Source organism: Parambassis ranga, chromosome 7, assembly GCF_900634625.1.
Source record: "Parambassis ranga chromosome 7, fParRan2.1, whole genome shotgun sequence".
Taxonomy (NCBI): domain Eukaryota; kingdom Metazoa; phylum Chordata; class Actinopteri; family Ambassidae; genus Parambassis; species Parambassis ranga.
The window spans coordinates 3,254,000-3,278,764 of record NC_041028.1 but is presented as its reverse complement, the minus strand read 5'-3'; the positions used below and the strand labels follow the sequence as shown (position 1 = coordinate 3,278,764).

The 24,765-nt window shown below is 42.8% G+C and overlaps 1 protein-coding gene across 4 annotated transcripts in view; it reads left to right on the top strand.

The window, feature by feature from the left end:
- spryd3 (SPRY domain containing 3) overlaps nt 1-24,189 on the top strand; it is a 43,375-nt gene extending 19,186 nt beyond the window's left edge. The window contains exons 7-12 of one of the 4 annotated variants that reach the window (XR_003670999.1): nt 610-759; nt 9,902-9,959; nt 18,097-18,216; nt 18,303-18,442; nt 20,275-23,352; nt 23,500-24,189. Coding sequence is in view for 1 of the 4 variants with exons in the window: in XM_028410453.1 (XP_028266254.1) it covers nt 610-759; nt 9,902-9,959; nt 18,097-18,216; nt 18,303-18,442; nt 20,275-20,409 (603 nt within the window). In the remaining 3 variants the exon portion in view is untranslated. Of the gene's footprint in view, nt 1-609; nt 760-9,901; nt 9,960-18,096; nt 18,217-18,302; nt 18,443-20,274 lie in introns of all 4 variants that reach the window. The other 3 variants (XR_003670998.1, XR_003670997.1, XM_028410453.1) reach the window with 3 other exon arrangements.
- The last annotated feature ends 576 nt before the right edge of the window (nt 24,190-24,765 follow it).

Sequence of the window (24,765 nt, the reverse complement as noted above, 5' to 3'; positions counted from 1 at the left end):
GTGCGCACATTCACTCACAACGCATGGAAACACTGCTCAGCCTAAAGGCTTTGTGGTTGCCTAGCTGCCCACCTACTCCTCGTACCCACCCATCTTCATCTGTTTAGATGCTTAAGACCGAAATAGACCTGAAACTAATTTCATCATCAACATGTGATGTTCGTGTGCTCTAGAGTTGACTGTTCGTACTTGTAGGAAAGTCACCGTGGGCGGTTCGCTTAGGGTTTGACTGGGTTTGGAAGTGTCAATCTATCATGGTGCCCACTCACTTGCTAAAGCTAATTGCATGGTTTAAGTCCCTGGCCTTTAGAGCAACACTGGGCCCAGAATCCTGTCCAAGCCTGATCTGCCCTGAGGTGGAACAGTATTTCCTCGTAAGCATTCATGGTGGTGTTTGTACACAGAGAACTTGCAGATACTTCCATGGCAGTGGCAATGTGTTTTTTTCCTGTTGCACCAGCACCTTGAAGGAAAATTATTTGCAAAATGAGCCCAGTCATTTGTGGTCTGGATGCCTGCAGTCAGTTGCTAATGTGAGTCTGTTCCTTAAAGTATTAACCCCTCACTCCGTTTCTCTCTCTTTCTCCCTCTGTTTATCTCCTCTCTCAGCTCTTGGAGTATGTTGGCAAAGGAAAGAGCATCATGGATGTGGGTTTGGCCCAGGCCCGCCAGCCACTCACCACCCGCTGCCACTACTATGAAGTGGAGATAGTCGATGCTGGGGAGAAGTGCTACATTGCCCTGGGCTTGGCAAGAAGGGTGAGCTTTCTAAAAACATAAAACACATAGAAATGAAGAAGAGCTTTATGTACACCTGCATTCAAACCAAAGGCTACTTTTTGGTCCCTACCTTCACTTTTACACATTGTCTCTTCTCGCCCTCTGAGCTCAAAACCAGTGTTAATTTTGTTGACGAATCATTTTCGTCATAGTTTTCGTTAACGACCTTTTTTTGCTGATAAAAATGAGACGATAACTAAACAAAAACTAACGCACGGCGCCAAAAACGAAGACGAAATGTATTGACACTTTCGCCAACGAATAAAAACGAGACGAAATTATTGATGGAGACGAGATCCAATCAGAGCAGATTTTGTTTGTGGAAGGGAGGGACGAATCAGGAGACGGCGGCAGAGAGCCAATCAGAAGTGATCTCTCTGCGTAAGGACGTTACCCCGCGATGCTGGAAGAAGGCGTACTCATGCATGGTAACACAACACAGGAGAAGAACAGACACACGGACACGTTTGATGTCGAGACAAACAAGACGGTTTGCAAACCGTGCGGAGCGACTATCAGCGGTAAAAACACAACAAACCTGAATCGACATTTGCAGACGAGTCGTCTTAACTTCCGTTCAAAGATACACGTGACAAAATCTATAAATGAAGACACCGCTGCTGATGGTTTCTAAGTTGTCACCGAAGTATTTTGCTGTAGTTATGGAGTATTCATGAAGAAGGTCATGACTGAACAGTGTATTCAGGGAGAGCAGCTCACTGTTCACTGGTTCTTTGGTGAAAAGGTCATAGCAATTAAATAAAGAGGTGTTTGTTTGCCCTTATATGCAAATCACCCATCAACAGAAAATGTGATGAGCAGCTTATCCAGTAAAGCCCCTTTATAGAAAACTGTGTGAAATGGAGTGCAGTTGTAAACATAAGGCTTCTGTCACAAGCTTGATTCTCACTCCCATTACCCTACAGCTGAGCCATTCTCTTTGTACCTAATAGCCTACTTTGGGGAGATGAAACACCTCCAAGAGGAAAATACAATTAGAGAAATTTTAACACTCTCATTTGAGCCCTCGTTTCTTTTTCCAAAGAATGCACATGCGGTTCCCATTTCTGCAGCTCTGTGACTGACTGTTGCCATGCTGACCTGCTTTGAAGAACATGTAGATGAGTGAGACTGATGGACATTAACCCTCTGAGCCCCAGGCAGTTTCTGTGTGGGTTTTCCCCTCCTGTCACATTCTTAGTCGCTGTGGGCTCATTGTTAACTGCCACGTAAAGTCCTGCACCTCCATGGAAACAGCACAATCACAGCTGGAAAAAGATAGAATTCGTGTGAATGTGTTTGATTCTATTGTAATATATTATCAACCAATCAATCAATCAATCAATCAGCCAAACTTTATTTATGTAGCAGTTTCCATACAACCAATATTCCAAACCCATTTACACCCAACACACGATGTGCTTTCTAGAGATATATTTAAAAAAGACAGGTCTTCAGTGTAGGTCTCAGTCCTCTGGTAGGCTGTTCCACGGCTGAGGACTGTAGTGATACCCCTCACTGTGAGTTTTAGTTCTGACTCTGGAAATAGTTAATAGTTAGTACCACTGGACCTCAGGGTTTGTAGTATAAAAACAAACCTGAACCTGGACCCTTCATAGCTTCATAAATCAATAAAAAGGTCCTTAAATCAGTCCTGAAGCTGATTTGAAACTTTACATTTTTACAGCCTCTAGAAACCAGTTTTGTTCTTCTCTGCTCTGCACTGAATTATTGTCATGTGACCATTGGTCATAAGTAAAACCATTTTTTTCTTCCTAGTTGCGCTGGGGAGTGCACATTTTTTTGCTTTTTAACAAAATCCTGTTGCTACAAACATTTTTCTTTTGGTGGGTTTTTAAGTCAGACATGTGGCATTACACGGTTCTACTGAAATATCTCAATTTTGAGCTTAGATTTGGATAGGTATAATAAAGCATAAGTAGCATTCAGGGAACATTGTAAAAGGAAAGTTGGATGATTCTTTCTGTTTTTACAGTTTACAGGCTCTGATGAATGGTGATGGTTGAGCAGCAGCACTTTCACAGGATACACTTGTACAAATGTCTCACAGAACCTATTTGCATTACATCTTATCCTACATTTTTCTTCTGACTCAGGAAGGGTTTCTTCGACAGTATGGGTTTGTGATTTGTAAGTTTAGTGTAGCCTTGGAAGTGTTATGAACGTGAAATATTAGTGACTGCCAAAGCCAAGGCCCGTGGAGAGCTGCCAGCACTGTCTCTCTCTCCCAGGGTCAGATCCCTGCTCCCTTTTAATAACAAAAATAAAAGATGAAACTTGTACAACATCTTTCAAGGTTTTCAGAAGCAGTTCATATAAAACAGAGACAGAAGGATGCATAGTTCAGTGGATGACATTAAGAAGAAGAGCTCTATAGATGCATACACAAGCAGAAAGGGGAGCTAGTCTTGCAGTGTGTGTGTGTGTGTGTGTGTGTGTGTGTGTGTGTGAGATGTTAAATATTTAAATCTGGGCATTGTTTCAGTGGACTGTTACTGCTGGTGTTGTGTGTTGCTGACCTGACAGTGAAGCAATAACAAATAAAGCATTTATAATGGTATCGTTGTACTGCTCCCCAGCTGAAGCAAATATTGAGCAATGTTGAAGTTAAGGAAGGTAAATTTCAACATAAACTAATGATGTTAAAAAGGCACAGCTGGTGTCCAGGCAGAGGTGGGGTTGGGGTTTTATTTGGAATCACAGTAATATTTGTCTTTTTTTAAATATGAATTTAACATTAAAGCACGTCAAAATATAATTTGATGGAGCTTAAAAATTGATCCATGTGCACACATGCTGCTGGTTAAACAAACACACATGATGTTCCCATGGGTGAGGAAGAGGTTGAGTGATGATAACTTCATTCCCATTACCTCCTCAGAGTTCCCCCTCTCCTTTTTAGTGCTGCGCTGCTTTTCTTTCTCTGCATCTGGGTTTCATTATAAAGACATTAAGCTTTAGTCCAGGAGAGGTGATAAAGCAGCAAATTGAAGGGCTTGGGTAATGACTGTTTACTCAGTTGCGAGATCTCATGTTGGTCTTTTTTTTTTCTTTACATAGCATCCCTGGGTAAGAAATAAGGGGTGGTTATGAACGCAGAGGCCCCACAGATGCAGCCTGTCGGCTCCTTTCTTTCCGTTTGTTGTGGTTGTTGACTACAGGCTTGACTTTGTACTGTTTTCTTTAGTTTACAACCCTGTCTCAGGTCCAGACCTCTTTCTATTATCGTTGTCAGTATCTGGTTAGATCTGAAGATGATCTTTTCAGGTGATATGCTTGTGTCTGGTCTGGACCAATCAGCTTCCTGTGAGGAAGTTGCTGTTTTCTTAAAAATACATGTTTGTTAAATGTTTTTAGTGTCAGTGTTTTTTTTATGCTAACTGCTACTCTCCGGCTTCCAAAGATCCTCTGTCTTGTTGCGTTTCCTTTTCACTGATGGGTTGATGTTAGTTTGTGGTAGATAGTGACAGCCACATGATTTACACACTCACCTGTAGCGCCTGTCTTTGTTTCCAAAGGTGACCTGTGGTGCATCAGTGTTGGAAATCCACAGTCTGTCCACGGTTCTATCAAAGCTTACCGACTGAAGCATGATGCCTACGGTTTATGTGACAGGAGCCGACGTCGATGTTGTTTTAAAACACTTGTCTGCCACGGGCAGAGCCTGAGGGGGAATCCTCAGCGTCAGCTGTTATCTGTCCTAACATTAGATGGTGAAGATAGTAAGCACATTATTATGGTTGCAGGTATATTTTAGTTAAAGGTAGGAGATTTCATTCTGATGCACTTTTTGTTAAATTAGTGTAACTTCTCTTTACAATCCGATAGCAACTGATTAGTTCAGGGGTTTCACATTAAAACAAAGAATATGAATCATCTGTGGAAGCTATAAAACACTAAAAACATCAGCCAATCCTCCGGGTGGACCCTGCACGGAGTATTGGCTGGTTGTCACTCTCTTCCTGCTCTGCGCGCACCAGAGAGGTACGTGCATGATGGCCGAAGTCACAGACCGCAGCTCGTCTTCAGGTAATTTAAGCGCCTCCCATGTGATTGGGAGGCGTGGCTTCGGGGTGAGCTCCAAGAGGAAATCTGGCTGACTCTCACTGAGTTTTCAAAACCTCCTACCCTACCTTTAATACAGCTGCCTTAGATGCAGTGCAGAAAAGTACGTTCGTGTTGTCAGTATTCTACACCTGCAAAATGTCACAAAGTCCTCTAGTGTCCAAGTTTTGGGTTTTATACTTTTGCTGTGCTGGGACTCCCAGTGTGTAGACACAGAAACATTGGAGCTACTGCTGCTCATGCTAAGCATGTGTTTGGCTTGAGTGTTGTGTGGCTAACCAGACCCATTTTTCTGCACTTTGTTTTATTTCTTAAATCAGAATTCCGTTGCAATGATGCAACTGCAGGGAAAGTTGAGATTTAAGACCTTCAAATCAAACTTGCTTGTTAAAAAAAAAAAGTGGAAGTAAATTTTTTAATCCCCCAAGCCACCATCGCCAGTTTCCTCTTCAACGGGGAAGTCGGAGGAATTTGTACTATGCGATAAGTTTGAATTCTTTGTGTGTACGGCAAATGCGTTGTTTTGTGCGTTTGTAATCTAAGATCTGTTTTGACCCCGCTGCAGTTCCGAGACCTGTCGTGACCTCTCGTTCCTCTTGAAGATAAGGGACTCCATGAATGTACAGCATGCATATGCTTGGTAGCGCAGTTGTTTTTCATCCGGTACACACACTGGTTGCTAGGCTTCAGGACAAAGAGAGATCTAGGATTAGTTATGAGGTGTAGAGAGTAGATGGGGGGGGGGGGGGTCACAGAGGTGGGGCAGCAAGGTAAAAATTCAGACGTTAGAAAAAAAAAAAAAGGGAAGCTATTCCGAATATGAAAAACACAGGAAAAAAGCAGGAAAACCCTCATGTCCTGAAAAACAAACAAAGCCTTAAAATCGTACATAAAAAAAAAAAACCCCAGTGAATAGATGGGTAGCAGGTAAGGTAAGGTGGACTGTAAGAAAGCAGTGATTAAGTGTAAAGATGTGTGCTTCAGTAAATAAAACAGAAGCATTATGCACAAGTAAAACAGGCCAGGAGGCCAAATTGCCTCTGTCCTGATCTGCCCCTGGACCAGGTCCTGGGAACAGCACGCTTCCTCTTCCTCTTCTGATGCAGCAGTCCTACTAAATGTTTTTCAGTCCCGCTGTGGACTCTGTGGTATTTTTTCAATAGCTTCCAGGTCATGTGACCAAGTGACTCCACACTGAAATTGGATTTGAGGGCTTTCTGTATTTCACATTATTTTCTTTACACCACATTGTGATTTTTTTTTTCCCCTTTTGAATGGAAAACTCTGTATATTTTGTATATTTTGACTCTATGTAATGCGACCAGATGACTCCACAACAAGTTGAATTGTATAAACACCTAGTTTGTTAAGGGTTTTTTTTAATAGCATCCATGTCACGTGACCTAGAGTCTCCAAACCTAAGCTGTAATTAGTGATGAGCACAGACAAATACAGTTATGATCCAATATCACTGAAAAATCCATACATGATCATAACAACATTCTGTAGTTCCTCATGGAGCTTTGACAAGTTCCTGGGTCAGATGATGTTTTCTAGTGTGAATTCTGTGCGTGCCAATTCATAACCTTGCAGATTGAAGAAAGTTCTCAAGTTTCCAAGTCCATTGCTGCACTAATCACCACGTACGCACTGCTGCCGCTCATTTAGAAACAGATCAAATTTGCATAAGGTGTTTGCGTCGATAGAAAGCGATGGACATGCCCGAACAGACGTGCACAGATGTGCTGTTGTAGTATCCTCTCCTCTCCTGTCAGAACATCATCTAATGTCAGATGGTTGCTGTTATCATGTGGGGAGTTAGAGGTTTTAGCCCGATGACACGAGGTTAAACAAACAGACCTGCATTAGTTCCTTACACAGTCTTTGCCCAGCCCCTATATGTGAGGCACGTACAAACACAAACACACTACTTTCCCTCCACTCTGAACACATATACACACACACACACACACACATTCACATCCGCCGTAATTCATGGCTTAAGTTATATTTTTAGACGGCTCTGTGATATGTCAGTTTGATGGCTGCTGTAGATGATGGCTATCTGCTTCCACATGGTTTTCCTTCTCTGCCCGCACCTTCCCGCTCATACTTTTTCAGACTTGTTTACTCTGCCACAGTGTGGAAATGCAGGTTGCTGTGTTGACACCGGTGGAGCAGCTGCGGATCTGATATTGCAGGCCTGATGTGATGATTTTGTTTGAAGCTGCCTGTGATTCTTTGGATTTGCGAAGGAAAACAGGTAGTCACCATGTTTTAAAAGTTAAGAAAACATGACAGTGGCAATGAAAAAACTTCCCTTTAATGGGAAGGAACCTTGAGTTAAGGAGGGACCATCCTGCTGATAGCCGGCCAGGTCGAGGAGGAGATGAAGAGGTAGATGGTACAGAGAGGATGAAAGGGAGAGAAAAAACTTGAATAGTCAGAGGATTTGTTCGTCGGGAATTTGTCATGAATGATTCATTAAAAAGAGTAAGGGCGATCTCGCCTAAAGTCGCTTAATAGGAGATGTAGTAATTGCTATGTTGTGGTATGTTGTTTTCTCAGCGTGTAGGGCAGGGAGTGCTGCTTCACTTTTTCTCACTAACCAACAAAACACATTTATGTGATGGATGAAGCACAGTGAGTAGATGTTTTGAATGAGACATGATGGACGCAACAATTACCGAGAAGACAGCTATGAAAACAGGCGTTTAACAGTTGATCCATTTATCAGACACACGTCTGCGGTTTACATTAAAACACTATAAATTCACCCCTTATTTGTTTAGCCGTGCCTAATGTTGTCTTATATCGGAGTGTTCCTCCAAATCACCTAATCACATCAGTGTCTGAGGCTCATCAATCAGCCAGCGGACGCTCAGACGTTCCTCTCCTTCTTGTGGAGATTCAGCCCACATGCCAGTCAGCCGGAGGAATCCTTAGGCTTGTGGTTGAGACAAGGGGGGAAGAGGAGCAGACTTGGCGGATCAAGGGGTTTCAGGCTTGGAGCGGCAGCTGCATTCCTCCATGTCTCTCTGTCTTCCTCTGCTGATGTCTCACTCTGTCCTTTTCCTTCTCTCCCGCCCCCTCCATCCATCTCCATTTCCTGTTCCTCAAGCCCCAATGGGGTTGTCAGACAGGATCACTGATGTTTCCCTGATGTCGTGGCCTCAAACGCTGCACTCTGTATGCCTGGCCCGGCCAAGCTAAGCTGTCTGTCTGCAGTGACCCTGCTGCTCATTTCTCATCTCTGCACAGGTGCTAATAGTAATAATTTCATCTTCCCCTATTTATCTTTCAGGTAATGTATTACCTATTCAGGCTGCATCAATCGTCAGTAGCTGTTTGGATAAAAGCACTTTTCCTTTTACAGTGACTTGCTAAAGGCTGATTTGTTGCGGATTTTTTTTTTGGGACGTCATCCTGGTCATATTTGAATTTCTTTGACTCCAGGCTGCCTTTTTGTGTTTGTTAATACTAGCTGGAAAGAAACACCGGGGAGGGTTCAGTTGAGAATGTGAACAGGAGGAGGTAGTTTAGCCCATTGTGAAGATGAAAGACGACCATAATGTCGCTGCCCTCTTCCTCTTTTCCTCAGTAGTTCGGTTGTGTGTTTCTACAGTAATGGATGTGCAGCATAGAAGACAGATAAAAAAAATCTCTGGTAATTACCTCTGAGTCATGCTCTTATCTTATCCCAAAGTTGGCCTGATGGTTATTTCTGTTGGCATGGTGAAACCTGGAGAAAGGCACATGGTACTGTACATGCAGACAGATGGAGAGAGGGAGACAACACATCCTCAGCTCTAAAAGGAATAGCAGACACTGACAGGTATCCAAAACAGACGGGGGGGGAAACAGAAAGAACTCCTCACCCTCATTATCATCTGAACATGAGTAAAGAAACACAAGAACCTGGATTACTCACTCATGATTAACTGGGTTATACATACAGCTGTGGTTCTTAGAAGTAACACTCTCCCTCCACTAAACAGTAATGACCTGATCTGATCATTAGGAACTGACCCTAAAGTTTGAATTATTCTGCAGATTATAAAGCCAAAATGGATTTAATGGATAACATAGGAAACAGTACAGAAAGCACAAACACTCCCTGGGAACCGATAAGATCAACAAATATAACAAACCTCTGAAGATCTTTGAGAGATAGCAAGAGCAGCGTGTCAGCACCTATAAGACTGTTGTTTCATATAAAACACACACGTAACTCCTCTGCAAACCTGCAAAAGATACCAGACTTGGTAAAAGCATCGACCTGCTCATTCCTTACCATGAATGTAGTGTCAAAGGCCCCGTTCACACTGGAGAAAGTCATTCCAGCTAGAGTAGGATTGAGCCCAGACAGCCTTCAAGCTGGATGCTTTCAGACCTATTTTCAAATCTGGCTAGCACACACTTGTGTCCGCACTCAATCCGGCTTCATCCAGTGTGTTTGCTGTCCTCCAAACCACTAGGTGGCGCCTCGTAATATACAGAGTCCGCTCACGCCGCGGTAGGACCGTGTGCGCATGCGTCGTGCGTTTTTTTTTTTGTCCCGTGTCGCGCCCCGTGAACCGGAAGTAGCACGTCGCTAGCCGGATTCGTGAGCCACATTTGCGTTCACACCTGAGCCACATTTGACCCAAGAGAGGTGGATCTAGCCGGATCAAACTGGATACTGCCGGATAGGCCCGAATCCCGCTTTAGCCAGATTTTTTCCCCAGTGTGAACGGGGTAATAGTGTGTTACTTTTTCTGCAGTGTTGCTCTGATAAGGTTGTTTATCTTGATTTTGCACAAAGTACAGAATCAATCGAGTCAGGATTATAGGTGCTACTGCTGCTGTTGACATTTTGTTTTTTGTTATGTCATTAAAATGTTTTTGTGTCTAACCAGTTTAGATGTTTTCTATGGTTTCTTTTTATTTGAAGAGTTTTACTTTGAACAGGTGTGTGTGGGTTTCCGCTGAATGTCAGAGGGGTGGACCAGTGTCAGTATCTTCTGTAATATTTGGTTTGTTTGTGTTTTGACAGGATTATCCAAAGAACAGACACCCAGGGTGGAGCCGAGGGTCAGTGGCCTATCATGCCGGTAAGATTTCTATCTCCGTTTTCTCTCCTTCTCTTCTGGTCCGTTGTTCTGTCTCTGTCTCTGTTTGTGTGTTATTTACTTTGTGTGCTGTGCTTGTGTGGAATTCCCCCCCTTTGTCATCTTGTTTCAGAGAATTACATGAATCGGAAACACTTCCTCTAAAGCATCTTTGACTATCTTTAGATGCAAACATCACAGGGCGCCGACTCAGCTGGATGCTAAGGTGCCTAACACGAGCAGAGATGAAGGAGTGTTTCAGATAAAACACACAGCGGATCTCTGTCTCTCTCTCTCTCTTTTTTTTATTCTGGGAGTTTGGTACTGAGTTTAGTCAAAGTTGTCCTTATCTCCCTGTGCTTCGGTTGTTTGTGACGACAGGCCTGTGAACGTTATCGGTTCAGGCATCTGCAAAAAGGCCCCCACAGCTTCCATCCCCTCACTATCAGCGCTAAGAGATTAGCTATCAAACGCCGCTGTCGTGATACGACAGCCGCCGCAGCTAGGTAGGTGGTTGTTGTTACTACTATGGGTAGCCAAGTCTTTATCTGGGAATCACAGTGTCACAGTGAAGATGTTGTTAGTCCTTATCGGGACCACAGCAGTTACGAGCCGGCTTTTATCTGCTGTATTTGGTTCTGAAGCATCCCTTTATGTTAATCTCTCCCACTGGGAATTTCAGCAGCTCTCACTATGAATGATTTGACCATAAACACACCATAAATGTCACTTTCTGTTTATGCTTTTTCCACCCGGGAATGTGGATGATTTTTTTTTTTTATTATTATTTTTAGAGGACAGTTTATGTAGTTTCTTCCAAATCAGCTATCAAAACACATTTTCTTGTTCACTCTGCACATTCCATTCATGTTTTGTTTCAGTGTTCATAGTCCTGAATCCCCATATCCCCTAAGCAGATTCCACTTATACTTAGGATGCATTATTATTAATAATAATAATAATAATAATAACAGTTGATGCTGCGTGTCCTGCATGCTGGGGTCTGTGGATGATACCTCGCTGCTGAGTGATGGACGAGGCCCAGTCCATTCACAAGAGGCTCGCCGTGCCAGTCCCAGAGGTCTTGCGCTGCGGTCTGCCTGGTTTGGCTGCTGTGCATCGGACACCACAGAAATGTGCACGCCCCAGCAGAGCTCCCATTAATCTTATTTGTTAGAGACTAAAATGATGTATGTGGTTTTCCACGCTGTGTATATGAGGTTTGCCTTCCCATGCTTGGGTTAAGGTGTAGGCTCTGATCCAGCTACTCAGAAATCAACAGCCCGGGCTTCGTCTTCATGTCTCCGCCACGCATCCGATATTTTCACCGAACAGCTCATGTAGACGACAGGATGGCAAAGGCTTAATGTAAACTTAGTATAATATACACTAGGTCATGTAACCACAGCAGAATTGCTTGAAGGAGGGAATGACTTTCGGATTGTTAACTCCGTTTTCCTGCTCAGTGTGAGCCAACAGAGGTGTTTCTTTGACATGTGGTACCACTGTTTATTACTTTTGTGGTTAAGTTCTTGTTTTTGACCTCAGTATCAAGCTCGGATAATCTTAGCAGGGCTTAATTTCATTTATGGATAAAAGTGTTTATTATTAACCTTCCAGAGAACAGTAGCACATTATTGTTTTTACTGTTATATTGCACAGCCTGGAGGTAAATACATAAATTACATAATGACTCAGGCTAACATTTTCCCTTTATGTTTACTCTGCACTTTGACTTCTGAGCTCGGTTTCTCTCGGCCTGATTTATGGCGCGTTGTTTTGAGCACGCAACCGGTGTTGACCTGACTCACATGTGATGTGTCTTATTGCCCTTTGAGGTTGTTATTTTAGTCCAGATATATTCCAGTTACCGTACATACACACAGATTTTCAGTCCTATGGCTGCTGCTTTGTATAGCTTGTATAGTTTGAGAGTTCCTTGGCCGACGCTGGTGTTACTACGACGTGTTTGTGTTGGGCGCTGGCCCAGTGTAGACCTCCATCCTGTGTGTTGGCTCCGCAAGTTAATGGGCCATGGGGTGCTCTGTGGGCCCCTGTGGGCCCTATCAGGAGCAACCAGCCATCCAACCAGTGAGTGCTCCTCAGCAAGCCTCATTAACCCCATCACACACCACCACCCCCCCCCCCCATCAGTGACTCACACGTGCTATGAGTCAACACCCGCAGCTGAAGGTTGTGCCCCACCACCACCGCCATCATCTAGGATAATAGGGCTCCGTCTAACTTTGGTGCTGGATATCAGTGACAGGGTCTAATCTGATTCCAGCTCAGGTTCTGCAAAAACAATTATTCACTGGCAACATGTGATGTCGGGGGGGGGGTAATATCGGCTTACCTAATGGGACAAAAACGAGCTGAATGACATAGTCTCACAAACAGAAACAGATAGAGTGAAGACATGTGTACTGTGGATTTTACCACATCTGTACACATGTGTGCAGCTATTTGATTTAACCACCTGGTCTTTAAGTTAAAGGAGCGTTCACTTTGCCTTGCGTTGAGGAAACATGTCCGTCATGTTATTACCAATTCCTTATATGTGATGAATGAATCCATTTTTGCGAACATCACTGGCTTTAACCCTTTCTACCCCACTTTTTCATGCCCCCAAAAACAAAAGCCATATAACACTGTACTAACCATGTAAAAAAATAATAATAATCATATTGCATATCAAATTAAACAGGAGAAACTCTACTACAAGCACATATAAGCCATATTTACACACATCAAACATAACTTCAACACCATGCAAATCAATTATCACTCATCAAAATAAAATTCTCATATCAAAGTCGACCCTCTTGCCACATGGTTATTACCAGCCCTGTGATACTTCAAGTCACACAAACAAACAAGGTGTCATATGAAAGCTGAGACTTTCATATGTTGTTTTGCTATATTATAAACATTTGATAAATTAGAATATAAAGAATATAAAAGTAAAAAAATCACTAGTTTAGAGCGAGTAACAAAAAATTCTGTCTTTCTTCTGTAGATTTGTAATAATCAGTCATATTTGAAGGCAATAAATGCTTGGTTCATATAGACCAACATGTCTGTGTGTATTCAAGACTACAAATATTAGGATTAGACATTTATTATGTTTGTGGAGGACTTTTTTGGGGGGAGAATGTGGCAACGGTCGTTTAGCATAAAATGCATTTTCTCCCATGTGGCTGGTCATTGGTGAGTCTAGCTCTAATATTACTACTACCTGTCAAATCTATTGGCTCTGACCTTTTGATCGAGGTGTCAATCACCCTAATCAACCCGTCTATTGTGAAGTCATGAGCCTGCATATTTGACGAGGTATTAGCTTAGCATTAGGTGGGCGTGGCCTATCTGCTTTATACATCTGTTATAACCTATAGATGTGTAATAATGTATGTATACAAGTAAAAACTGATGTAAAGAGAAGTGATGAACACCAATAGTGACTTAAAAGTGAAATATGTAGTTTGGTTCATTAAATTTTAAGACCTTTAAAAATGTCCAATTATAGAAATTGAATAAAATTGTAGAAATCATGTCTACATAGGTTGGACTAAACCCTCTGTAATTTTGTTTCCCTTAATTAGAATGAAATAAAAACTTGGCAGAGATAATGTCCACAACCTTAGCTATAGATTGAGATAACTAGATTGCTTCATCTACATCATTTGTAAGGAGATATTCATTGTAAGAGTGTAAATTTTCAACAGACGAGGACATTTTTTTATCATTTCTGCTTTGTGCCATCTTAATTTACAAAGAGCCAGAGGCATACAAATTAATACTTACACAACTGAGCAAATCTCCCAGGTGTCCCCTTTATTATGACACCAAAAGTATTCAAATACACCTAGTGGTTGCTGAGATATACACTATTCATTTTGGGCATGCCATCAAGCTGATGCCTTAAAAATGGGCTTGGGGTGGAAGGGGTTAATCATAGACTGAAAATAAGGTGGTTGAACCTTCCATGGTGGTTTTGAATCTCCGTGTGGGAGGTTTCTACAGTTCACTTAACTTCCAGCTAATCCAAATATAAAACTTTTTTTTTTTTTTGTACCGGGCTGTGTTTATTCCTGATGTTAAGTATCCTTCCACGTTAATTTGCTGTGAACGTCAGCTGGTTTTCTTTAGACAGGTGAGTAAAAACAACGGAAAAGAAATCATGCAAGGAAGCAAAAAGGAAAGAACCACCGCCAGCTGCTGCTGCTGCTGCGGGTGGGTCGGTTTCTTCTCCTCGTTTGAATATCCAGTGAGAGAGAAGTGACACTGACGAGCGCAGCTGTGGTCCAACAGTTGGATTAGGTTTGAGTGGATTAGAGCACAGTGCAGACAAAAAAGCTGAATAAAGGGATGCGTTTGCAATTAGGACATTTAGCACTACAGGCACTAATTACTTTGTGTTGGAAAAAGTTGCTGCTGGTACAAATGCTGGTCCTTGGTCTATGGAGTGGCTCTGAAGGAACTTTATGGCACCTCCAGTCCTCTGTCAGCTAAAAAAAGGACAAATGTCAAAAGTTTCAGATTCAATTCAAATAGTTTTTGCCTGCGAATTCTTAAGTTAATGCAGCAAATCTTCAAACAGATGGACATGTGCAGCAAGGAGAGAAAGGTTGTTGGAAGAAATGGTTATTCTTCTGCTCATTGATTAATATACAGTATATTGTTTCATGGGAAATGTCTGTTATTATATAAATTCATCGGCAAACCACACAGTTCTGCCAATGGAGTATATTTTTAGGAACATGTACCAACTCATGCGTGTGGAATCGTGGAAGAATATAAATGTTTTGATTTAATTTCTCATGTTTTCGGAGTCATTGTTCCCTGGGCAGGGAAACCCGCTCTTTTCCACACAACCTCTCATGTTACGAGAAAGCCTGTTTCCCTGTTCCCAGCTGGTGTGGGTCCTCAGCCAGGTTCTCTGCTCGCTGCTCGGGAGCCACAAAGCTTGCCACCCTCTGTCGGCCCTGCGCCAAAACCCCAAAGCCCAGATCCAGTTTGCACCCTCTTGTTGCTCTGCTGCCACAGATACAGCACCTGGTGGTGATGACAGTGCTGTTAGCTCCAGTCCATCATCCTGACTGTAGCTTTAACACCACCAGCAGTGTGTTGCTCCATATACTCTCCTTGGCCAACACCTCTATGTTAATTTTAAACTTTCTGCTCTCCAAAGCAAACTTTTCATTTTTTTTTCTCCGTAGTCAAGCGCCAAATCGAGGCTGCTTCCCGTATATTAATTTTCAACACTTTCATAACTGTGGCACTCTTGAGAAAAGCAGAAGAACATATTGTTTTATTTTTAAAATAAAATCTGTCTCACAGTAATTCCACTGCAACAAATCAACTTTTTAATAGACTGGTTTATTTTTGAAATGGTTTATTTTTATGAGGAGTACTAATCGGTCCAAAGATGAGCTGTTGCTGCTTTCCGATCTGGACGACCACGATCTTGCCACACATGTAGGTGGAGAAGAAACCCAAGAAAAGTTAGTTTGAGGGATTACTAATCTAATTTAATTACTAAAGTTGAAGGCCTATAGAACAACAGATGTGTTTGACCCAAAGGAACAGCCCACTACTTTGGCATTTGTATTTGTTTTGTGGTATAGGATACATCAGTCTATTAAGGTGAGGTAATCGATTAGTTCGATCACCACTGTCACAGTGTTTCATGGTCTTTCTAGAGGAGAAAAAAGTACACACTGTGAGGTACTTCTGAGCAGCTTCTGTAAGTCAGATTCTATGATAAACAAAAGAAAGTGTGCAGTTTATCTTATATAAAACGAAACCTACGACAAGTCACACAGAGACCACAAAGGAAAAGAAAAGTGAAAGTAGGCTGTTGTTGGGGTTGACTTTGCTGGTTTATTAGGCCACAGATTCCTTCATCACCAAAGCTCAATGGGTTTGATTAAGGGACTCTTCCTGTCAATGATGTTAACACACCTATTGATAGATAGAACTAGCCTGCTGCCACCTTGACTCGACTGCACATTAAAGGTAGGAGATTTCATTCTGATGCACTTTTTGTTAAATCAGTGTAACTTCTCTTTACAATCCGATAGCAACCAATTAGTTTGGCAGTTTCGCATTAAAACGAAGAATATGAATCATCTGTGGAAGCTATAAAACATAAAAACATCAGCCAATCCTCCGGGTGGACCCTGTAGGAGTATTGGCCGGTTGTCACTCTCTTCCTGCTCTGTGCACCAGAGAGGTACGTGCATGATGGCCGAAGTCACAGACCGCAGCTCGTCTTCAGGTGATGCGCGTCCATGTGATTGGGAGGCGTGGCTTCGGGGTGAGCGCCGAGAGAAAGGGGCGTGTGTTTACTTTCAAAATCTCCTACCCTACCTTTAACTGACAAAAATTTCTGGATTCTATGTGAACTGTTTAAAAATACACAACAGTCATCATGAAGTTTCTGCCTGAATTATCATCGCTGCTGACCCATTATGAATGTGATGAACCACACCTGTGGTTGCTCTGTGAGAGGGTCACCTTTTGCCTTTTGTAAATTTGAGCTGAAAGCAGCTACAAAATGGCTCAAAAAAAGTGAAGCGAGCATCAGCGTGTGTTCGTGATGAAAGACCTACGATAGAACTGAAGGTGCTCGAGCAGACCCAGCTGCAGTATAAGTGAAAAACAGCAGCAGGAATAACTGTGCAGTTCTGTGAGAACTACCCAAGACTCTTGGAAACTGGATCAATAAGTAAAGCAGGGGTAAATCTGCATAACAACATGCATAGAAAGACAGCTTTGTTTTTGGAGAAGTGTGTTATTTTTGGATAAGAAAACCAGGAGAAGAACTGTTTTTCTTGGTGAAGATTAAGGTAACCTCTCAACAAATCCAACACAAGTTGGAGTTTTTTCAGTTGTGGTCTCATCCCATGAAATTGCATTTACACCTATCTGAGATCCAATCTTCTTTCTTTTGTATCCATGTTCAGGATGTCTTGGAAGCGGGTGCTTCTGTTTTGACCGTTATTTTTGTATGTTTTTTTTACACTAAATCCACACGCTGCCAGCAAACTGTGCGAGAATCTGTAATTTGCTGCAGTTGCTGTAGTGGACATCCCTCCAACCGCAGCCCTTGATGCTCTGCCAGGTTTCTCCTACCTCTCTAGCTAGCTCCATCCTTAGGGTCAAACCTGGACTTCCACAGGCCAGCTCACCTCCAGCGCCAGTTCCTTGTCACTCTCCAAAGCCCTTCTCTTCTATTTTTAGCCACGCTTGCGCCTGTGCCGGCGTGGCTCCACTCTTTGCCTAGTGTGTGGTGTTGTGACAAGGGCCCGCATGGGAGCCGTAATGATACAGTGTCTCTGTCTGCCTCCCGGTGCTCAGATAGAGATTGTTTAAACAGTATCCTGAGCCGGGGACGGGTCCCATGACAACTCCATAAATATTTACCAGCAGCAGCCACGCCGCTTCGCTTGAGGAGAGCTCGTCTGCAGGCTACCTCTGCAATGTTTTCCTTTTTCCATTGTTGTCTCTTACAACTGTAGTATGTGTTGTTTTGATGATTTCCTTTAGATCTTGTTGATATCTTTTAGTGTTTTAGCTAACGCTGCTTTCACCGCCGCAGATCATCATCATCATCATCATCATCATCTAACTGGAATGTCAGGATGTCCTGTATGTTAGCATGTACACGTATGGAGGGCTATGGTTAACACATTAAAAGACATGCTGATGTGCACCTCGCACAAATGCTTGCAGGAAGTTATTTAATTTCTATTTGTGATGATTTGGAGAGCCCAACAAGTCCTTATGCGTGCTTATTAGTGGGTGTTTCTTTGAAATACTTAAACATGTCCAAATTAGTGAGTGAGGAAACGATCACATGTTGCAAGTCGCAGCTTGCATATTACAGAGAAGCAGACTGCAGATGCTGCAACACTGTTACTGCTGCTAGAAAACTACTGTGCTTATACAGATCAAACGAAAGTTTAAGCAAAAATATCAACATTTGAAAATGAATAAATGTTTTTAATACGGGTAAAGTTGCCTTCTAATAACCAGAGTATCCATGCTTTGATTAATTTGGATTAACGCCGCAGAAAGAGGCACACATGCATTCCTATGTAATGAATTAATTGGATAATTCTTCCTGTCTTGACAGATGATGGGAAGATCTTTCACGGTAGCGGCATCGGGGATGCTTTCGGTCCTCGATGCTTCAAAGGTGACATCATGGGCTGCGGCATCATGTTTCCACGAGATTACATCCTGGACGGAGAAGGTGAGGGGCTCAACAATCAAGCTGTCACTCTCAGTCAGTGAAGTTCCTTTTTCCCTCTGTCACACTGTGCGCTGCTTTGTCATCAGGCGACATGGATGACTGGGATCAGCTGGAGGTCCACCCAGGTCAGGCAGGCGTCCAGAACTTTGTGTACCTCAACGATGAAGAGGAGGAAGAGGATGATGGGGATGAAGTAGAGCAGGAGCAGGAGGGCAGAAAGGTCACGGTGAGGACGGCCATTGTTAACCGTCACTACACATAGACTCATTCATGTTTTTAGAGGCTTTGTGCTGCACAGGGTTATTAGATCTGGAACAAACCAAACTTTTAAAGAAGATGATGATAATAATAAAAAAAAAGGTCCTGGGAGGAGTTTTGAGATCATGATTTGCCCCTGAGCTCCTACTGCTATTTATCTCATCTGCAATATTTCTATAGTGCTGCTATTAATTATTGTAGGTAGGTCAAAATAAAAGCACAGACTCTTTTCAGTGATTTGGAACTTTTGAAAGAAGAAGCCCAACATACCCCTGACCTTAGCGTCAGGAGTCAGGAGTCATTGGGATTATATATGGAGACAGATTAAACCTGCAGAACAGACGCTCCAACCAATCTACAAAGTTCTTTTGTATGTAATTGTTACTCTTGTCTGTGGTTCAGTTAATCATTATTGGAGTTTTGATGTGTTGTTGGCGTTGGGGAGGACTGCACACAGGTGCGTCTCCTCAGCCCTCGCATTGGTTAAATTCCCATAATCCCTCAGCATAGACAGGCAGCTGCTCAAACATCCTGCAGTGTGCTGCCATCAATCAGTCATTTTTTTTTGATTTTGCAGATAATTGTCAGCAACTTCATTTGCAAAAAATTTGATTTAAATCCACTCAACCACATTTTACTGATAAAATATTGTAATGTTTTTATTTGTAGAAATTATTGTGTATGTTGAACAACATTACAAGATTACCGGTACATTGTTTACATCCATGTTTACATGCTAGCACTCATCTCTTTGTTGCCTGTATTGTTGCGTTGCTGCCACCTGTCAGTCAGTGAAGTATGAAATTATTGCCAGAACTGTGTAAGACATCTAAAAATCAAACACAATTCCACGCAGCAACATCTTTCCTAACATATCCTAGCGAATTTATTATCTGGGAATTCACTGCAGTTACTCTATGTGGCACCCGTCACTGTGACCTTCATGCTGCAATCCGCACGTGCCCGTGTCCACACACCTATTTTGTCACACTCTTTATCATCTAATTTCTCATTGTCTTTAATTTCGCAGCTTGCCAGGCTAACACTGCCTGCATTCTTGAGCAAGCAGAGGCCAAGGAGGTCAGTGAGCGGGTGTGAGCGAGCATGGCACTGAAACCCAAGTGGGTGAGAGTAGAACAGGCTGGGACGTAATTCAAGGATTTGTCAATATTTAGACAGCGGGACACGTTAGTCTCTATGCGCCGCTCCTTCCACAGAGGTCTCAGCACACACTTAGGGAAGCACTTTTTTTTTTTTTTTTTTTTTACTTGCCCTCCATCGGTAATTAAATAGGTTGAGCCATTCTTTTTCGAGTGGGTGGTACAGTAAATGTTTGATATGTGACTCAACCTGATTTGTTGAAGACACACACTTGACAGTGCTGCACTTGTTGTTTTAGTATGTCGGTGTTTGCTCTCAGACTTGGAGAGAAGCCCTTGGTATTAGCATTGACAAGCTTGTTGATGTTCTTTTGAGAACAGCTGGATAATGTTTGATCACTCTCTGATTTAGTAGAGACATGTACTGTAAACATTGTTTTTTTTTTCCTCCATCTAGAAGACAGACATTACACTGTCACCTATTTGTCTAACGATATTTCCTAACTGCACGTAATTCCTGTTGAGCACACTGAGTGCTCTCCAATGAACTTCGCATTAAGTCATTATGAAAAGACTTTCCTTGCACAACTAATCATCCCTGTGCTCCATCACTGGATTAACCATCAAGTGAAAGGCTGTGTGTATGTTTTTTTTTTGTTGTTTTTTTTTAACTCGCTGTTGCCCCCTTGTGGTCTCGCAGGTGTTTTTCACGAGGAATGGGAAGCTCATGGGCCGGAGAGAGATGGTGGTTCCTCCAGGGGGCCTCTACCCCACTGTGGGGATGCTCAGCAGTGGCGAGAAGGTGAAGGTAGACCTGCATCCTCTCAGTGGATGAATCTGAGAGCCCCCGGACAGGACTTGTGATGCCCTGCAAAACAGCTGGCTGCGCTGTAGAGCTCAACCACGGTAGCCTAGCATGCTGCTAACACTCACCAGAACACACTCACTTCAGCTGCACACACGCACGTCGTCGCTGTCGTCTTCCTCCACACGGCCCCGGCTTTTATTTATAAGGCTCATGAGACTGTTCATCACAGACCAAAAAAAAAAAAACGACAACCAGCCTCATGGTCGTGACGTAGCAGAGGGAGGTCCTGCGCGTAGGCATAGACAGCTGCACCTCCGAGCTAAAAAACTCCACAGAGACATTTAATTCTATGCAATCTGCACTGCTATCATCCTCTCATCTAACCTCCTCCTGCATGCAGCGTGTCTCTGAAACACAAGCCGTTAAATCCCTCTCAAGAGGTCTGGCACACTTTATTTCATTTGTCGCAAACCCCAAGCAAAGCAGAGCGAGGCCAACAGTTGTGCCGAGTCAGAGCTCGTTTGCAGTTTATGTTTCAGGGAATAGACCCCCCCCCCCCCACCTCTCTCTCTCTCTCTCTCTCTCTCTCTCTTTGTCTCTCGCCCTCTCATACTTTTGCTCAACCTCCGCCGCCTCTCCCTGGCTGAGGGTGCCCTCCTCTGAGCGTTCAGGGACCTGCTCTTCGGCCCACCTCGCTCCCTGCTCTCCCAGAGCTGGATGCAAGTCAACAGTGGATCTGTTTCAATATTTCAGAAATGCATCCTTCTGGGTCTGTTTATTGTTTGAGGATTATTACAACTTTCAGCAAACAAAACCAAACACGAGAGTTTCTGCTACTGAGCGGCGCAGCAGCAGCAGACGTCTCCTCAGCAAGTATTTTGTGTCTGGTATATTTTCTATGAGGAGTCGGCGAAATATACATTTAAAGATTTATTCTTATCCATCAGAAGTTCAGGGAATGTTTTTTGTGTGTTTGCACTTTGAGGTTGAGTTATGTGAAAGGGAATGCATGCCTACAGTGAGTGGACAAAATGACAGTAACACCTTACAGTATAATACAATCAACACAAACTACAGCCATAACAGTAACCACAGAGTTAAACAAACACCTCTGAGAGTAAAATGTAATTTTACAAACCTCACTCAGAAATATCAGTTGCAGGGATAATGAGTTGGATTGCACCATACTTGTACTGTAAGGTGATCTAAGTATGAAGGATTATTCTCCATCTTGATTTTCTTTCCCCCAGAAACCCTCAAATCTGAGATAAATCTATGATCAATATCTGCACGACTCTGCAGCTCGCACCAAAACAATCTAGATGAATACATAACACTGAAGCCCACAGGAAAAATATGTTGCTTTTGCAGTGAACTTTCCATTTAAAGCTACAGTGTGGGACTCCAAACCCTTCCCAGATGAGTTCACAAAGCTCTGATTACATCTGTTTGTTATCTAATCTGTGATAGCTAGCGTCATTTTAAGAGATGTAACTCAAAATCCACAAAAACAAAGCTGGGATGTGTCTCACCATCAACGCAGACTGACGTTGCTTTCTGAGGTCAAAGCTCGGTTAGCTTAGCTTTTACCCCACAGGCTGAGCTGCTGCTAGTCTTGCGGTTGCACCATAATCTGTGACCAATCAAAGGAGACTTTACTGGAATCTCCACGCACGTCTGCAGTGTTTGTGTTGATTTAATGGCAGAAGGGGAAGAGGGAGGTTCTGCACTGTAGCTTTAGAGACAATAAGATGATCGACTCACTGTTTCTGTGTGATGCTATATATGATGTACAATTAACTGCTGGATGTTTTCTTTAAGACAATGTTGGTGTGTGTGTGTGTGTGTGTGTGTGTGGGTGGCCACTAGCACCTTATGGATGTGTTTGTGTGGTTTATCAGCAGCAGCAGCAGCACTTGAGGCCTGTATCACAGAGTTCGATTGTCCCGTGGTCTTTGGGGTTTAACTCAGGTTTCCTGGCTCATATTTAATTTCCTCTCAGCTTAACTGTTTTGTACTGTGGTTGCATTGAAAGCAGGAATTTACATGTCTTCATAATTAACTGTTTATATACGGCAGTAAAATGTGAACATTTTACACATGTTGAAATGAATCAACAGAAAGATAATCAACATTTTAATAGCTGTGCTAATATGCTGAAGAGATGTGAAGCATTCCTGCTGCTGCAGGAACCAAATGTTTCATGTTGCATCGTAGGAACTAGTGCTGGTGTTGTTGCTTTAACTCGTGACAGAGAATATTCGGAGCGTTATGCTAGTGGTTGAGTGGCTGCTGGAGCTTTTAGCCTGCAGCGGGGATGAGGAGATGAGCTGCAGACATCTGGTAAGGTCACTTTGTTCTACCTTAACATGTTCAGACTCTTTCAGAACAAGACTGTGACACACAGCTAGTAAACAAGAAAGAATGGGGTATAAAAAAATACTTTTTGTTGTAGAAATGCTGATGATCCATCATTTCCCTCTCTTCTCACAGTAGGTGGCGCTAATGCCTCCTCATACACACATGCATACATGTATTTGCTCAGTTCTGATTATTCACAGACAACAAACATGCCAGCAACAACGTGTGCATTTAAAACTTCAATCAATCAAACGCTGTCTTCTACGAAGCATTCTGCTGATGCTGTGACCAAAACAAAATGTCCTTTTCATGCAGAAATCATTTTATTGAACAGACTGTGTGAAATCATTCAGAGAACATGTGAAGTCGTTGTTTTCACATGGACAGGGGGTGATGGGTGCTCAGATACAGAAGCATTTTTAAAAACAATCTCTGAAGGAAGGACTCTAGAGGAGGTTTCTAGAGGTCAGAACAGTCTGTTACCTAAAAAAAAAGCTATTTGAAAGAGTCTTTGTTGTGTTGCTAAAGCTAAGTTTACAACATTTTCTCTTTGTATTTGTTAGGCAGCAGCAGAGAAGCCAGAGACAGAGCCAGAGCCAGGGATTGCAGGTTAGATGACGCTGTGTGAGTCAAACACTCACAAAGTTCCGTATATTTTACTCCAGATGTTTTGTGAACTCTTTTTTTTTTTTACATAATAATCATGACAGCCTACTGTGATGTGTGAATCTGTTTTTCTCTTAACGATCCCTGTAGTCGTGCTCACATTAGTGCTGGATCTGTAAACACTAAGGCAACCACAGGAACTTTGTGATACAGGCCCCGGAGCTGGAGCAGTCTGTGTTTAAAGAGAGACATTCTGCCAGGTTTGTCTTGTCATTCGGAGCTGGTTAATGATGAAAGGACATATAAACATATATTATACTGTATCAGTTAACCCACATCCTCTCTGCATCTTCCCTGCATCACAGCACCCCTGTATAATCGATGTGATGTACATTCCTGTGCACCTTCCTGACAGGTGCATTCTGCAGATCTCTGGATTGTTTTTATCATGTCGACAGACTGCATCATCCAGACAGTAACGCTACATAATGTGATGTTGAAAAGACGACACAGGGTTAACTTCTAAATCACATCTGCTGGGAAGTGTGTGTGTGTGTGTGTTTTTTTTCTTCTTCTCCTGCAGGGCTGGATAGAGACCTAAGTGCAGGTGTTGACAGCCTAAAGCTAGACGGTGCAAAGATCTAAATGAGACACTGATGTGGATCAGCCACATCTCAGTTCAGGGTATTAAAGTCACATCTGTCAAAGTTTACTCGGAATTTCAGTTCAACCAAATTAGAGGTAAATGCGGTTAAAGAGTTCTCCAAACAGGCTCGTCAAGAACTCCTGTAATATTAACTTCGCCTTGTTGAATTGCACTATAATGGCCTTGTTCAACATGTATGATCATAAATAAACGTTTCAGAAGAGTAAACTGTGAATTGTTATTAATCATGATTGATTACTGTTGAACTAAAGGACTCTGCAGTCAGTTGTCAGTGTAAAAGTCCTGGCTGGTGTCTTTTTTCTTTGTCTCTCTCTGTTCATAATGCCCCTGCAGGAAACCCTTTCCTGACCTGCCGCCTGGTAGACCCTGCACCAGAACGCTAGTCCAGATGTTGCAGGTGTTAGCTTCACCCTCAGCAATGAAGTCCAGGCCTGGCTCAAGAGGTAGGTCCCAGTTTCCTTGTTCCAGGCACGTCCCTGTACGTTATATGGTCTGTATTATATGTAGGCGTCTTCACCATAGACCTGTTTGGAACTGGAGGTGCTAACAGGAGTGTTTAGCTCTAGCCAGCATACCTCTGACCTCAGGGATCCTTGTGCCACAACAATACCTCAATCCCAGAGTCAGTTAAAGTAGTGTGAGCTAAGGACGTCTACATTAGAGGTCTACCAGGACCTGTTGGTGGGATTACCTCTGCCAGCAGGAGCTGCTGCAGAGGACTAAACATCTCCCCCTGCTGTTGGTGTGAC